This window comes from Erpetoichthys calabaricus, chromosome 3 (genome assembly GCF_900747795.2).
Source record: "Erpetoichthys calabaricus chromosome 3, fErpCal1.3, whole genome shotgun sequence".
Taxonomy (NCBI): Eukaryota; Metazoa; Chordata; class Cladistia; order Polypteriformes; family Polypteridae; genus Erpetoichthys; species Erpetoichthys calabaricus.
Window position 1 is genome coordinate 96,506,020 of NC_041396.2, and position 14,691 is coordinate 96,520,710.

The 14,691-nt window shown below is 39.8% G+C and overlaps 1 protein-coding gene across 1 annotated transcript in view; it reads right to left on the minus strand.

The window, feature by feature from the left end:
• Positions 1 to 14,691, minus strand: part of slc5a6a (solute carrier family 5 member 6a) — a 143,646-nt gene that overhangs the window by 10,508 nt on the left and 118,447 nt on the right. The window contains exons 13-15 of the mRNA XM_028797206.2: positions 14,241 to 14,419; positions 12,208 to 12,311; positions 10,625 to 10,746 (exon numbers count right to left, since the gene is read on the minus strand). Coding sequence (XP_028653039.2) covers positions 10,625 to 10,746; positions 12,208 to 12,311; positions 14,241 to 14,419 — 405 coding nt within the window. The remainder of the gene's footprint in view (positions 1 to 10,624; positions 10,747 to 12,207; positions 12,312 to 14,240; positions 14,420 to 14,691) is intronic.

Below are 14,691 nucleotides of genomic sequence, written 5' to 3' on the forward strand. Positions count from 1 at the left end.
TATAAAAAGCCAAAATTTCCTCCTGGGGACAAATAACTTTCTATCTATTTAGTTATATGTGGAGCAGTGGCATAATTAACAAGCATCAGCTGGGGTAGCAATAAGATAAGAGGAAGGGCAGGTGAGTACTTTGGAGAAAAGCTGACACAGGTACAGAGAAAACAAGAACAAGGAATACACAAGAGCTATCGCTCATTAGAAGTCTAGCTTGAAAAGAATTCCAGGGTGAAAGAACAGGAAAGGCAACATTGGCTCTATTGAGTTACGAAATGGGAGCATGATGGATGACTGGTATTCAGGTTCTAGGGTGTGGCAATGTTCATGGTGCCATAGGGAGCAGTGGTGGGTGAACAAGGTGGCAGCTTGGAGGCTGTGTGTACCAACAGAGATGTAAGACAGGGATGTGGCAGGCAATGCGATGAGGACTAGTGATGTTGTCCAGATGAGAGAAGAAAGGAATATATTGTGAAACATTGTCAGGATTTTAAAAGAATTTACTTATTTATTGGATTATTTAACACTTCAGAGAATAAATTTTAAAAAGGTTTATTTATTGACTTTTAGATTTTGCAGTGTGGCACTTAAATTCTTTGTTTTTAATAAATTGCTGCACACATTTTTGAAAAGAAAGTCTTGTCCATCTCCTCACTTGCTCTGGTCCATCTCAGTCCATGACTACTGATGTCACAAAAGAGGTTGGTGCCCACTGCTGTGGACACTGTGGCATCATAGACGGGGACTGATCCTGGTACTGGCCAGGATGAATCTCCAGTTGTATTGTTCTTTAGCATCAGAAACTAAATGAGAGCACAATACACAAGTTTGTTCACTGTTTTCAGAAACAAGAAACATACACTAAGTCACAAATTATACTTCTCATTCACACAATTTAGAACTCAGCATGACAAAATACCCTTTCAGGTAAATGTATGGCACACAAAATAGCAAGTATCACATTAATATTAAATGAAAAAATCACAATGAACCCAACATTTACTCGGGCAGTGTGATAAGAATACTGCATAATTCAGGCTAGATTGATGGTGTGTCGATTAATCAATTGTCAGACATCCCTTTATCACGTAGACAACAGATCCAAGTAACTGCATTATAGCGGAGACACATTCATGAGAAACTGAACCAATTTAAAAATCTGCCTCCTTCTTTGGAGCAAACTAATTATCTATCATTGTGAGAGTATAATCTAGCTATTATTGCCTTAGTCTTTAGTTTTCCTGTACCTTGATATACTGCATTAGCTTGATGAGTGATAGCAGAAAAAACAAATATGTTAACAATGGAACGTACATAATATTGACTTCTCTCTACAAAATATTACCCATAAAGTGAAATGTGGTAGTAGCAGTATAGTACTATTGAAAACTTCTGTTCAGCATCAAGAGAGAAATGTGTTTACATTGAATAAATGAAGTGTAAACATTAAAAAAGTCGCAAGTCTACCAAAGTGTGTGGTCAAACAAAAATCTACTTTTCCAAACCACATGGCTTGGCCAAAATATTGTATATACTGAGAAGGTCGAAAATAAAAATAAGAATTTCTTTGATTAGTTTACTCAAACATTTGACTTCAACCTCATCAATTATCTGTGCCACAACTTTAAATATGTTCTCTGTAAATTAAATCTAAGTTAACTATCGAAATCTACAACCATTTTTCCAAGAATAGCCACACATTTCCACAACTGTTAGCAACTATACCTGGACAGGTGTCTAACAAAATTGTTATTATTTCAAAATGTGCTTCCACCAAATATTTATTTGAGAGGCCTGAGTATGACCTGGATAAGATATTAAACTGGTCCTCCAACTTGCAGGGGGGGTCAGTGACAGGATTGGCACTCTAGTCACTGTAAAAAAAAACTTCACACAACTTTGAAACGACAGGCAGGATTCCTTTCTACTCTCTGCGGGAGTAGCTCTGCAGCAACAGCACATAGAAAGGCTGCTCGTATTATAAAAGGGATTGGGGAATGCCATCATGGGCCCCATCCCCTGAAGAGTCAAAACTATCAGAGAGCCAATGGAGTCAGGCCTGTTGGGGAGCAGAACTGGTGTGGTGAAGAGGCGTCGCCCGCTGCATGGCAGCACTTGGGTCCCAATTTGAGGCGGCCCATCCCGGAACAGCATGGAACATCTCGTCTCTCCAGCATGATGATAATCTTCCTCTGCTGTCGGAGATGGCACTCTCTGAGGTGCACAGACCTGGGACTGGCCATATCTCTGTAGGTGGCTACCACCTTTTATTGGTCTGGTCGCTTTGATGGCTGTCATACTCAGAGAGTAGCTGTTACTGTGGATCGACTCCTTCCGATGGTGTCCAATGTCATTCCTTTCAACGAGTGTATTATAAGGCAGTCTCTGGGTGCCTTGTCTGTTGTCTCAATGTATGCTCTGACCACGGTGAGTGATGTCTTGGTGAGGGGGACAATTAATTTGCAACTTTGCTCGGTGGTTGATGGGTGCCCGCAAGGCCACACTCCTCTGGTCATGGGTGACTTCAATGTGACCATTGGCACTGACAGGGCTGGCCAGGAGGATTCTGGTGACTGCAGTGAAAGTAGCTTCATGTTACTTGACTCTGCAAAAGGTCAGAGGCTGCGGATCGCCGGATCCTGGTTCCAGCACCCTGATCTGCATTTTGGACTTGGTACTCCAATACTGGTAGTGCAGTGAAGGAGATCGATCACATCCACGTGGGCAAACGCTGGAGGCTCTTACAAAACTGCAGGGTCTACAGAAGTGCCCAGTTTGTGAATTCTGACCACAGATTGTTGTTGCTACTCTGAAGATCCAGCTTAGGTCCAGCAGGCTACCACCAACTAGGAAAATGAGGCTGGACCTGGTCAGACTCCAGGATCAGGCTGTTTCTAATGAGTTTGGAAGCAATTTGTGTGATGAACTTACGGATATGTGTGTGACTACTGATCCTAATGTGATGTGGGAGACCTTTCATGACAAGACTCTGAAGGTTGCTGAGGGTTCTGTTGGTGCTAATATTGCTCCCAGAAGGAGGTGTTTCATTTCACAGGGCACTCTGGATATCAGAGAGGAGTCGCAGCGCAAGGCTCGATTGAAACTCCAGTCTGTACCAGGAACTGAAAAGGACAGCTGCGAGGGCTCTTGAGAGCAGATAAGGAGGCATTTGTTAGAGGAATCTGTGAGCAAGTGACACACCATCTATGGTCTAGTGACCTATGTCCTGCTTACAGAGGAATCGAAGCATTGCGCACATCTGAATCTGTTCCTTGGAGAGTTGCAGTCAGGACAGCTGATGAAACAGTCCTTAACAATGACACTGCAGTTGTGACCTGCTGGGTTGGCTGCTTTGACCAGCTGTTTGAAGCTGATCCTCTGGCTATATGATGCTAGATATCTCTGGGCCCACAAATCTTGAGGCTGATCTTCTAATTAGCTGTGAACTACTCAATCTCACTGAGATCGCGCAGGTGGTGAACCAGCAGAGGGTAGGGAAGGCTGCAGGGATTTGTGGTATCTGGGGTGAACTTCTCCAGGCTGGAGGTAAGGCTGTCCTCCAGGCATTGCAAGCAATCTTTGCTTCCATTTGGGAGACGGGCGTCATACCAACTGACTGGAAAACAGGACTTATCCTTCCTATCTGGAAAGGGAAGGGTGATCGCCTGGATTGCGGCAACTACAGGAGGATAACACTGCTCTCAGTTCTGGGTAAGGTCCTTGCTAGGGTCATCCTCAATAGGATCCGTGATCACTTGCTCACCTAATAGCAACCGGAGCAGCTTGGTTTTTCGCTTAAGAAGTCTACAATTGACCACATCCTGGCACTGTGGGTCCTCATGTGGCACAAACACGAATATCAGCAGAGTTTCTTTGTAGCCTTTGTCAATTTCATGAAGTGTTAAACTCAGTTGCTCAAGCTGCCCTGTGGGACATCCTGAGTCTTCCCAGGAGCCCCTCAAGGTTACTGGATATCATGGTTGGTCTGTACACTGGTACTGTGAGTGCTGTGCAGAGTGGAGGCGGAACCTCTATGTTTTTCCCCAGTTGATTCTGGGGTTCATCAGGGGTGTGTTCTTGCTCCTACTCTGTTCAGTGCTTTCATGGACTGGGTGTTGGGCAATGTCGTGTGGTCCAGTGGTTATGGGGTACCTGTTGATGAAGAAAGATTCACTGATCTTGACTTTGCCGACGATGCTATGATCTTCGCGGAATCAATGGAGGCTCTGATCAGGGCTCTCGGGAGACTGAGCGAAGAGTCTGAATGTCAGGGGTTGCAAGTGTCCTGGATAAAAAACAAGACCTCTTGGGCACAGCCATCAGCAGTGTGTCTGCCTATGGAGAGAGTGTTGACCTTGTCAAGAGGTTCATTTACCTTGGCAGCAACATTCATATCTCTGGCGACTCTTCCTATGAAGTCAGTAGACAGATTGGGAGAGCATGGGAGGTCATGAGGTTGCTAGAAAGGACTGTGTGGCGCTCCTGATATCTATGCAAAAGAACAAAGGTCCAAGTCTTTACAGTCCTGGTGCTTCTTGTCTTGCTATATGGTTGTAAGACATGGGAGCTATCCAGTGACCTGAGATGAAGACTTTCGGTACTGTGTCTCTTTGGAGAATCCTTGGTTACCGCTGGTATGACTTTGTGTCAAATGAGCAGTTGCTCATGGAGTCCAGAATGAGGCACATTACCTGCATTGTGAGGGAGCGTCTGTTACGGAACTATGGCCACGAGGCAGAATTTCCAGAAGGTGATCCGGCTCGCAGGATTCTCATTGTTGAGGACCAGAGCGGGTGGACCAGGCCTAAGGGATGCCCCTGTAACACCTGGTTGCAAAAGATAGATTGTAATTTCCAGAGGGTGTCTGCCTTGGGGGTTCCCAACCAAGATTCCGTGCTGTTTTGTCGTGTGGTGGGTATGGTAACATGCTATACCAGTGCATGCTCCCCAGTCTGGCTTGAATATGTGTTTACACAGCATTTTTGGTGTGTCACAGATTTACCTGTAAGGATATTCTGTGGTGCTGATTTTAAGGCCAAAGGTCAACCCTTTAATTCTTAACTGTGTAAATTAGATGTTTCTAGCATTTGTGGTTTACAGTGTACATTTCTTGTTTTAGAACCCAATCAACAAACCCTTGTATCATGCTGTCATTTAGTTTCTAATACTAGAAAACAAAATACCTCAGGATATTCATCCTAAACAGTACCAGGATCAGTCCCTTAACATGCCATAGGTAGGTAGACTATAGAAGCTTATTCCCACCACTTGAGTGTTTTTGCCTTATTTTACAATGGTGACTAAATTATTTGACAAAAGTATTACTTTGTCTAGGGTTATACTGCCACTGGACCACATTCTACAGATGAATTCAGAGAAGGCAGGTCTCTGCACACTGCCACTCAAAATGAGATCAAGAACTACTTGATGTTACCTGAGGTGAACAGTGATGTAAATCCACTTGAGTGGTGGAAAACACAAGAAGTACATTTCCCCAAATTGGGGAAACTTGAAAAAAAGTACTTGTGCATCCCTGCCTCAAGCAGCCCTTCTGTGCGGGCTTTCAGCACTGGAGGAAATGTTGTAACATGTAACCATACTGCCACACAGGGTAAAGTTTCCTTAGTAGAATTTTTCAATTGTTTTTTATTTTTTCTGATATCTTTGTGCAATATTGGGCAGAACTTGAAGTTAGTAATTTGTTTAAAAATGTTATAGGTTTGGGAGTTGTGCTGTATATGAAAGAACTTGTTTACAAATGCTATTTTTTTTTCCTGTGCAGTATCTGACAAAACTATGGATTTTTACACTGTAGTACAGTATGCTAGATATTTACTAATTGTGCAATAGTGGAAATCTCCTTAAAACTAGTGTCACAGGAGGCTGGGGGTGGTACCCAGCCGGGATGCCCAGGAGGACCGGAGGAGGGCTTACGCCTCCCCCAGACCACGTGGGGGTGACCGCCCTGGTGGCTTTGGGGACCACGGGAACACAGCTTTGAAGCTCAACCCTATAGGGGCCAGGGGGCACCTCAATGCCAATGGAGCCCTGGCCCTCAGCACTTCCGCCACACCCAGAAGTGTTGGGGGGAAGAAGACCAGGGACACCCGGAGTGCTTCTGGGTGCGCAGCCGGTACTTCCGCCACACTGGGGAGTGCCAGCGGAGGCTAATCAGGAGGCACCTGGAGCACATCCGGGAGTGTATAAAAGAGGCTGCCTCCCTCCATTCGAGGGCTGGAGTCGGGTGGAAGAGGACAGAGCTCGGAGGAGAGGAGTGGAGGCGGAACAGAAGAGAAAGACATTGTATTGAGGGCCTGGACTTTGGGGTGATTGGTGCTGCGGCGCTGGGTTTGTGTGTGATTCACGCATGTAAATATAGTGTAAATAAATGTGTTGCGGTGCTGAAATCATGTCTACCTGTCTGTGTCTGGGCTGTTCCCCCACACTAGTTACACTGCATGTTCGTTTAACAAGATAATATTAAAATATACTATATCTTGTGAGACAAAATCTAATATATTCAATACTCTTAAATTAAATATATTTTGGGTTTATTTTCTGGGGATCAACTGAATGTCACATTCTCAATGTTGCCCTGTGTCAAGACCCTGCTTTACACCTTCAGCCACAGAACCCTTAATAATGTCACAGGTTCTTGCAGCTACAACAGCCAAAGAGGGAGACTGCCATTGGAGGACTGCAGTCTCTATTGAAATAAATGGCTTACTATGCTTTTGTCTAGCATATATTAAGTAGCACTTTGTTCAAATATCTACTTAAGGTTTACATGCAAAAGTAAAAGAGGCAAAGTCATTTTTGAATGTGTTTGTGTTTTTTTTGGAAGCTAGGCTTCCAAAATATTGTTTTGAAAAAATGGAGGATGGGCAGAGGTTGCAAAGAGAAGAGAATGAAAGACTTTTTTTTTGTTTTTATCTCCCACAGTCTTGCTTTGGCATTTATTGAACTATTACACATAATTCATTGTTTGCAGATTTGCAAATAAAAATGTTGCATTAGTGATAAAACTGAAATATAAAACATGTTACTTCTTTCACCTAATATCAAGCAATGTCTTCAAGACAGAAGCAGTATAATCTATATATATAATTCACTAAGCCGCCAACAAGTAGCCACCCGTGGAAAGCACGCACCGACAAGTAGCCACCCATGGAAAGCACGCAAGACAGCCACGCCCACCGTATATAATTCACTAAGCCGCCGACAAGTAGCCACCCATGGAAAACACGCAAGACAGCCACACCCACCAACTCTAAGACCATTGGATACGACGACAACTCGCAGAGCCACACCCACCAACTCAGACGCAGCAACTCACAACACCGGGCGTCATTCACGTTCGTCTCTGCTAGACTCCACATGCACCTCTGAGCCACGTTGATTTTTCATTAGTCAACCTCAGTGGAACCTCAGTTCACACAGAGGCAGCGCGAGAGAGAGACAGATGCGCACACACACAGGCAGCCCGAGAGAGAGAGCCGCGCACACACACAGGCAGCGCCAGAGAGAGAGGGGGCTGGACTCATAAGGTGGGAAGGCAGTTAAAGAATGCACTAGGCTTGATTTTGTTTTCACTTCTGTTTATAGTGATCGGTTCGTAGTGTGCATTGTTGCAATGTTACTTTTCTTGGTGGTTTATTAAATTACGGATTTTTTCAAATGTTCATTTTTTTCCCTGTGCTTAAAACTCGTTAAAAAAAAGGTGTTTTTAGCCAGCGTTTGGTAGTGCTATAGCGCAAACTATTGCAGTATTAGTTTTCTCTGTTGTTCAAGGTTTTCTCAGTGTTATTCAATGTTTTTACATTTAGTTTACTATTACGCTGTGCATTCTATGGTTTAACTAACTATATTTGTGCTTAAAAACTTAACATATATATTTACATACAGTTCGTACAGTCTGGAACTGATTAATTGTATTTACATACAATCCTATGGGAGAAATTGCTTCGGTTCACGACCAAATCAGTTTACGACCAGAGTTTTGGAACGAATTATGGTCGTGAACCAAGGTTCTACCGTATTCTTTTCGGTTATGATGCAGGACCGTGTCCACCATCGCAAACTGTTTTACACGCCAGGGTCTTAGAATTGGTGGGCGAGTCTCCATGAGTTTCTCTTGCGAGCGGGCACATGACCAGGCGGTGTGTATGCTTCGAGAACGAGGGTGGACGCGGCAGGACTATCTAAGAAGAGGCATGTTTGTCACGGATGTGAATCGCTGTATGCGGCATGTAAAACAGTTTGTTTGTTGTGGATGTGAATCGCTGTATGCGGCGTGTAGAACAGTTTGCGAGGGGTATCCCATGGTCTTACAGTTGGTGGGCGGGTCTCTGTTAGTTGCTCTTGCGAGCAGGCACATGACCAGGCAGTGTGTATGCTTCGAGAGCGAGGGTGGACGCGCCAGCACCATCTAAGAAGAATCATATTTGTCGCGGATGTGAATCGCTGTATGCAGCGTGTAAAACAATTTGTATGTTGCGGATGTGAATCACTGTATGCAGCATGTAAAACAGTTTGAGAGGGGTATTCCATGGTCTTAGCAGTGTCTATACTTCGATGTGAATCATTGTATGCAGCGTGTAAAACGCTGTATTGTATGTTGCCCTCTCCAGAGTTACATCTTTTCATTCACCTACAGTCGTATCCTCAAAACCAACCCCATTTGGACAACTGTGTCTTTCAGGAAGTGTTCACCTATCAATACATAATTATGCGGAGTATGCTATGCTGCGGGTTGGCTAGTTACAATAAATTGATAAAGTTTATAAACTGGAACATTAAAGGCCTCATATTTTCACAGAAAAAGTGTTTTCATACCTCCCTGTCACTAAAGGCCAAACTTGTTTTTATATAGAAGACCCATTAAACAAAGATCAGTTTCAGTAAAGATATATTGTTTCATAAAACAAATCAATTTGTTGCAACTGATTCTACATGGATTCCAAATTAAAATGTATCATTGGGAACCTTTTTGAATCGAGAATAATTCTGGCTAACACACTGCATATGCATTGAATAAGGAAGACAGAATTTATGCTTATGTTATTTTAACTGGTTCAAAGTATGAGCACTCAAACTATAATCTTGAATTATGCAGTACAAACATAAATCCAGACTTACATATAACTTTAGCACCTGAACTATAAAAACTAAAAAAGTGACAGCATGACAGCAATAACACAGTTTACTATGTATTACAATCTCTTGAACACATTGAGCTTTCTGTACTCAAATTAAATATTCTTTTTGTCAGTACATCATACTCAAAAACAGACTTTTTATAGATTAAAATTCACTGCCATCTATTAAATCCTGAAAATATTACACTATTGACATCCTTGACCATGATCCAGTTATTTTTTAACTCAAATTATTATGCCCTACAAAGTTAACTTCCAACTGGTAATCTTAACCCGCTGTTTCTTGTGGATAAGAACTTTGTAACATTCATCTTCACACAAATTGATATATATAAATATGCTAGAAATGCATCAGACCCAATTATGAATATTTCCCGAACTGATTACAAATATGCTATATCAAAAAATGAGGCACACGAAAGGAAAAGGAAAATTCAATTGCAATTGATTTTTTTATGTTGTTTACAGTAGTTTATCAATGAAAAGTGTTGAGGAAAGTTGTAAACCACCTCTAAGTGCTTCAAAACAAAAAACACAAAAATAATGCACAGGAAACTAATCAAAATAATTAAATGAGAATATGTCTTAATGCCCACTTTTTAGCACTTGAAGTAAATAAGCTCAGATGGCTCAAGGTTTAGAGATTTGGATAAGACCACTGTCTATTTTATGGTAACACAGAATATATTGCCAGTCTTCCAACACAATTTTTTTCTTTAATTTCACAATATCAGCCTCCTCTGGCTAAGCTATCACACAAATCTTTCAGATATTATAGCTTTAAGTTTATAAAGGCTACTGTCTCTACTTATTGGTAATCAAAGCTATTTAAAAAAAATAAAACAGCTTAATCCAAGTGGGTGCTCCAGCTCTTTCATTGAAGAACCTAATTAAACTAATTTAAGAGGGTTCCACAACATTTATGATTCTCATGCACAAACAAATCAGTGCTATCAAGATGATATCCATGCTTTTTAATACTGTTGAAGGAGTAAATCCATACTGATTACATGCCTCAAAAGACCTAAGAAGCTAGTTAATAGTATGGTGATTTGCTTTGCCATTTGTGGCAGGAAATAGGGGAAAAAACAGCAAGGAAAGCTGTTGACAACTTCCTTCTGCTTCACAACAAAGTTCACTCAAACTGTACAGGTTACAAAGGCTATTCTGAAAAAATATGGATTCAAAGAAATACCACATGCACCCTATTTTTCAGACTCGGCCTTATGAAATTTCACAACTTTGAAGGTCCACATCCGAGGAGATGTCAAGTTGGCTACAGACAAGTTATTGCACATGCAAAACAAAACATTTAATCTGGGTGCCATTGTAAAACATTATAAAAAGTGTATTAGTGTTAATGAAGGTTATGTTGAAAAATAATTTCATTTTACTATTATTTCTCTTAATAGGTCAGGCTTAGAACTTATTGATCATCTCTATTATAATCTGTTAAGGATTTTTTTTATTACCCTTTTCCTAAAAGGGACTCCACAGTTTAGTTTCTCTTTGTATTTGTCAGGCAGGAAGAACAGCAAAGAACTCAGAATAGGGAAGATGGTGTCTGGGTTAACATCCTTTCCTTCTGTTGGGCCTAAAAAAAGAAAAAAAAAAATTTGTTGAGGAGTCCATTCATTTACATTTTCTATAAAAGTTTAATGCAAAAACAGTTTTAATAAATAAGAGTTTAGAGCAAATATATTACAAATTTTATAGCAAAAATAAGCTACTACTTTTGCTTAGAATGTAAATGAAGTAGTTGAACTAGTTATTTTTGGGTCTTTCTTAAAATAAATGTGCAACATTAACAAAGAAAGAGAATATGCAAATTATTTATAATGTATGCATATTTAAAAGGAATAACAACACATACAATGTAAGAGAGACTATGACTTACAATAAAATGCTATATAGTACTGTATAATTATTTTCAAACATTACATAAGTTAGTGACAAGTTTCATTGTCCATTTGCTGTATATAATATGCACTGAAAGGTGAATTCTTATGTATTGACATTAAGTTGATTTACTATCGAAGACATTCAACATATTTCACAGATCATCGAACATGGTAAGAACAGCAGAGACAAATACTCTTAGACACTTCTTAGTGCAATCTATTTTTTACATAAATTTCTTTATATATGGCATACTATTCTCTGCTTATCCTACACTTATAAGATTCTTGATTTTTTGGCAATTATTCCTTTACATTTAGTATTGTCTGGAAAGGGCGAACTGTGCAGTACTTGTCTCTCAGTTGGCATATTTAGCAGTTCAGCTAATACAGCTTCTGCTAACACAGCTTTTCAGTTGTCATCCTCATGTGGGACAAAATATTTGCTTAAGTAAATGGTAAAAAGGAAACATTCAGGAAATGTGAGGAATATCCACTTTCATGCAAAAAACAGAACCCTTTAAAACACCAAAGCTCAAGTGTGTACATTTTTAAAACAGGAATGACACAGATATACAGAACAAACTGCATAAGGATGAACACCACACTGTCAGAAATTTACTAGGGCAATGGCCCTACCCTTTCGTTATTGGGGGCACACCCAAGTAGTTGAAATATTGTTCAAGTACTTGTCTGTTCTGTGGAGAATTCAATATTGGCCATTTGCACATGCCCTTAAAGTGGTATTTTTTGCATGTTCTTCATGTTGCAACTAGATTCCTTATGAGTGAATCCTTAGTACATACAGTACATGTCATTACATTTTGATTATGCAATCATTTATGTGGCAGCATATTTCTATTCTATTGAATGATGTTTACCGATTTAAGTACAAGTGTCAGTCATATCAAGCACAAGAAAAAAACTGCAATGTGTTATCATGCACATCTCATTGAAAGTTATATATTTTTTGCAGTCTGGAGACTTTGAACACGTAAATTTAATATTTCATTTCCCATATCTCACTTATCTTAATTGCAAACTATATTACATTATTCTAAAATTCACTTCTAAAAATATGTATTAAATATTCAGAAAACTTTTCAACACATATATTACTCTGTTACTGTTTAACAAAAAAAAGCAAGAACTCTTACCTGTGAAAAGACTGACAAGAAGACCAACAATAACAACAGTGGTTGAGTTGTGTGCACTGTACCACATATATGACAAGGCATAAAACTTGTTTAAACCAGACAGACTACAAAATAAAACAAATAAAATGTATTAGTAGAAATATATCAGTTATGTAAAAATGTAATATAAAATATACAAATAAATACAAGTACATTGCTGAAGAATGCTGATTAACATGAGAGAATATACTTTTTGAATACAGTAATCCCTCGCTATATCGTGCTTCGACTTTCGCGGCTTCACTCTATCGCGGATTTTATATGTAAGCGTATCTAAATATATAACGCGGATTTTTCGCTGCTTCGCGAGTTTCTGCGGACAATGGGTCTTTTTACTTCTGGTACTTGCTTCCTCAGTTGGCTTGCCCAGTTATTTCATACAAGAGATGCTATTGGCGGATGGCTGAGAAGCTACCCAATCAGAGCACGCAGTTAAGTTCCTGTGTGCTGCTGATTGGCTCAGCGACGGAGTGCTGCATTAACCAGGAAGTCTCATCTCACTCATTCAGCATTAACGTGCTCCTGCTACTGCTTCAGGGGCTGTGTCCAAGCGCCAACAGAAGATGCAAATGATTGCAGAAAAGGTAAAAGTTTTGGATATGTTGAAGGAAGGGAACAGCTACACCACTGCAGGACACCATTACGGCAACAATGAGTCCACAATTCTTTTTATTTAAAAAGGAAGAAAAGCATATAAGATCTACGGCCGCAGTGTCCTTTAACCAGGGCGCAAAACAAGTTGCAAGTGGACGTGATAAGGCAGTAGTCTGGATGGAATCTGCTTTAGGGATTTGGATTGAAGAGTGCTGGAAGAACAACAACAAGAGGCTCCTTTAGAAGAGCTGTAACGCTATCCTTTGTTGTGCAGTAAAATTAAACTCATCGTTATCGGACAAGTCATCGTGTCATTGTTGGTGAGTAACCATAATTAATTATCTACGTTCAGTACTTATTACATGTACATAGTTTAGTGTCACTGTACACACATTTTACTGTATACAATTTTTCTTGCATTGTACGTATTTATTGCTGGTGGCCTGTCGGTCGTAATGGCTGTAACATATGTGATATCGGAGACGCTCGATATCTTTAAAATAATATTTAGGTTTTACTGTATATAAACTGTGTTTACATACATAATTTCAACAAATCTTACCTAATATCTAAGAGAATACAAAGGGTTTATGCTGTATAATTGTGCGGGAAATGTTTATAATAGTGTGGGAGAGTTTAAAAGGGCTTAAAATATATAAAAATAACCATATGAACATATGGTTTCTACTTCGCAGATTTTCACCTTTCGCGGGGGGTTCTGGAACGCAACCCCCACGATGGAGGAGGGATTACTGTATTCCAAAAAAATTTATACTATTCTTTGTAAATTGTGCCTTACTGAATCAGTGTTAATTCACAATGGTGTACCAAGCAAACTAAGATAAATCTGAGCTTGATTCCAAATAATAATAATTTATTATTATTAGTAAATTAATAAGGGAAGCAGATTCTTATTTTCACATAATTATTAATGATGTGGGTGATACTGTTAAACACAGTACATGACTTGTGCAAATATATAATATACTATATACAGCAGTTGCAGAAGGAATAGGTTATGTTTTAGTTTATTATACCAAATAAACGATTATTAACAAATGTCTGGACCTTCTAATTTTAATTTAATCCTTCCATTTCCACAATTGTCTTAACCCAGATTTGGGGTTGTTGAGGATCCAGAGCCTTGTGACAAACCAGGTCAAGGCATGGAACATTCACGCCAGTCAACTTTAAACTGCCATTTAATCTAATACAAATGCTTTGGGACATTGGAATAAATAGATTATCTGAAAGAGGAAAAAAAAGCATGCACAGAAATTGGGGAAACAGGCAAACTATAAAAAGATATTAACTGGGCCAGGATTAAAGCCCTGTCTCCCAAGACTTTAAGGTTAAACCATCATCCCTTAGCCACCATGTTACCCCGTAATTTTTCTAACCGTGGTTTTGTAGCTGCGGTCGTCAAGAGTGTTGTCATTGCAGTCATTGTTACATTTCCTGTTTGTGGAAAAGCGGTAGTGTTGACAGAAGGCACAGAAGATGAACTCTTAGAAACAAAGCTTCCAATGCCTATCCAGAAAGCCATGACCAGTCCAGCCAGTAGACCACTAAGAGCACCCTAGTAAAGATAAAGATGTAACTTTTTTTTAACATATAATAATTTTCTACTTTTATATATTTCTAACACACAGCACTATTACAGTTAGCATTAATGCCTCTTTTGCAATCTAACATTGTAGGTTTAAATGCTGACTCACTGTTATATTCTTTACACTCAATACAAAAATTACACTCAAGGCAAAATGAATTTTCATATTAAAACTTGTTAGTATTTAAAAAAATCAGAATTCAAATATTTATAGGCATTATCAATTCAAAAGAAGCAGAAAC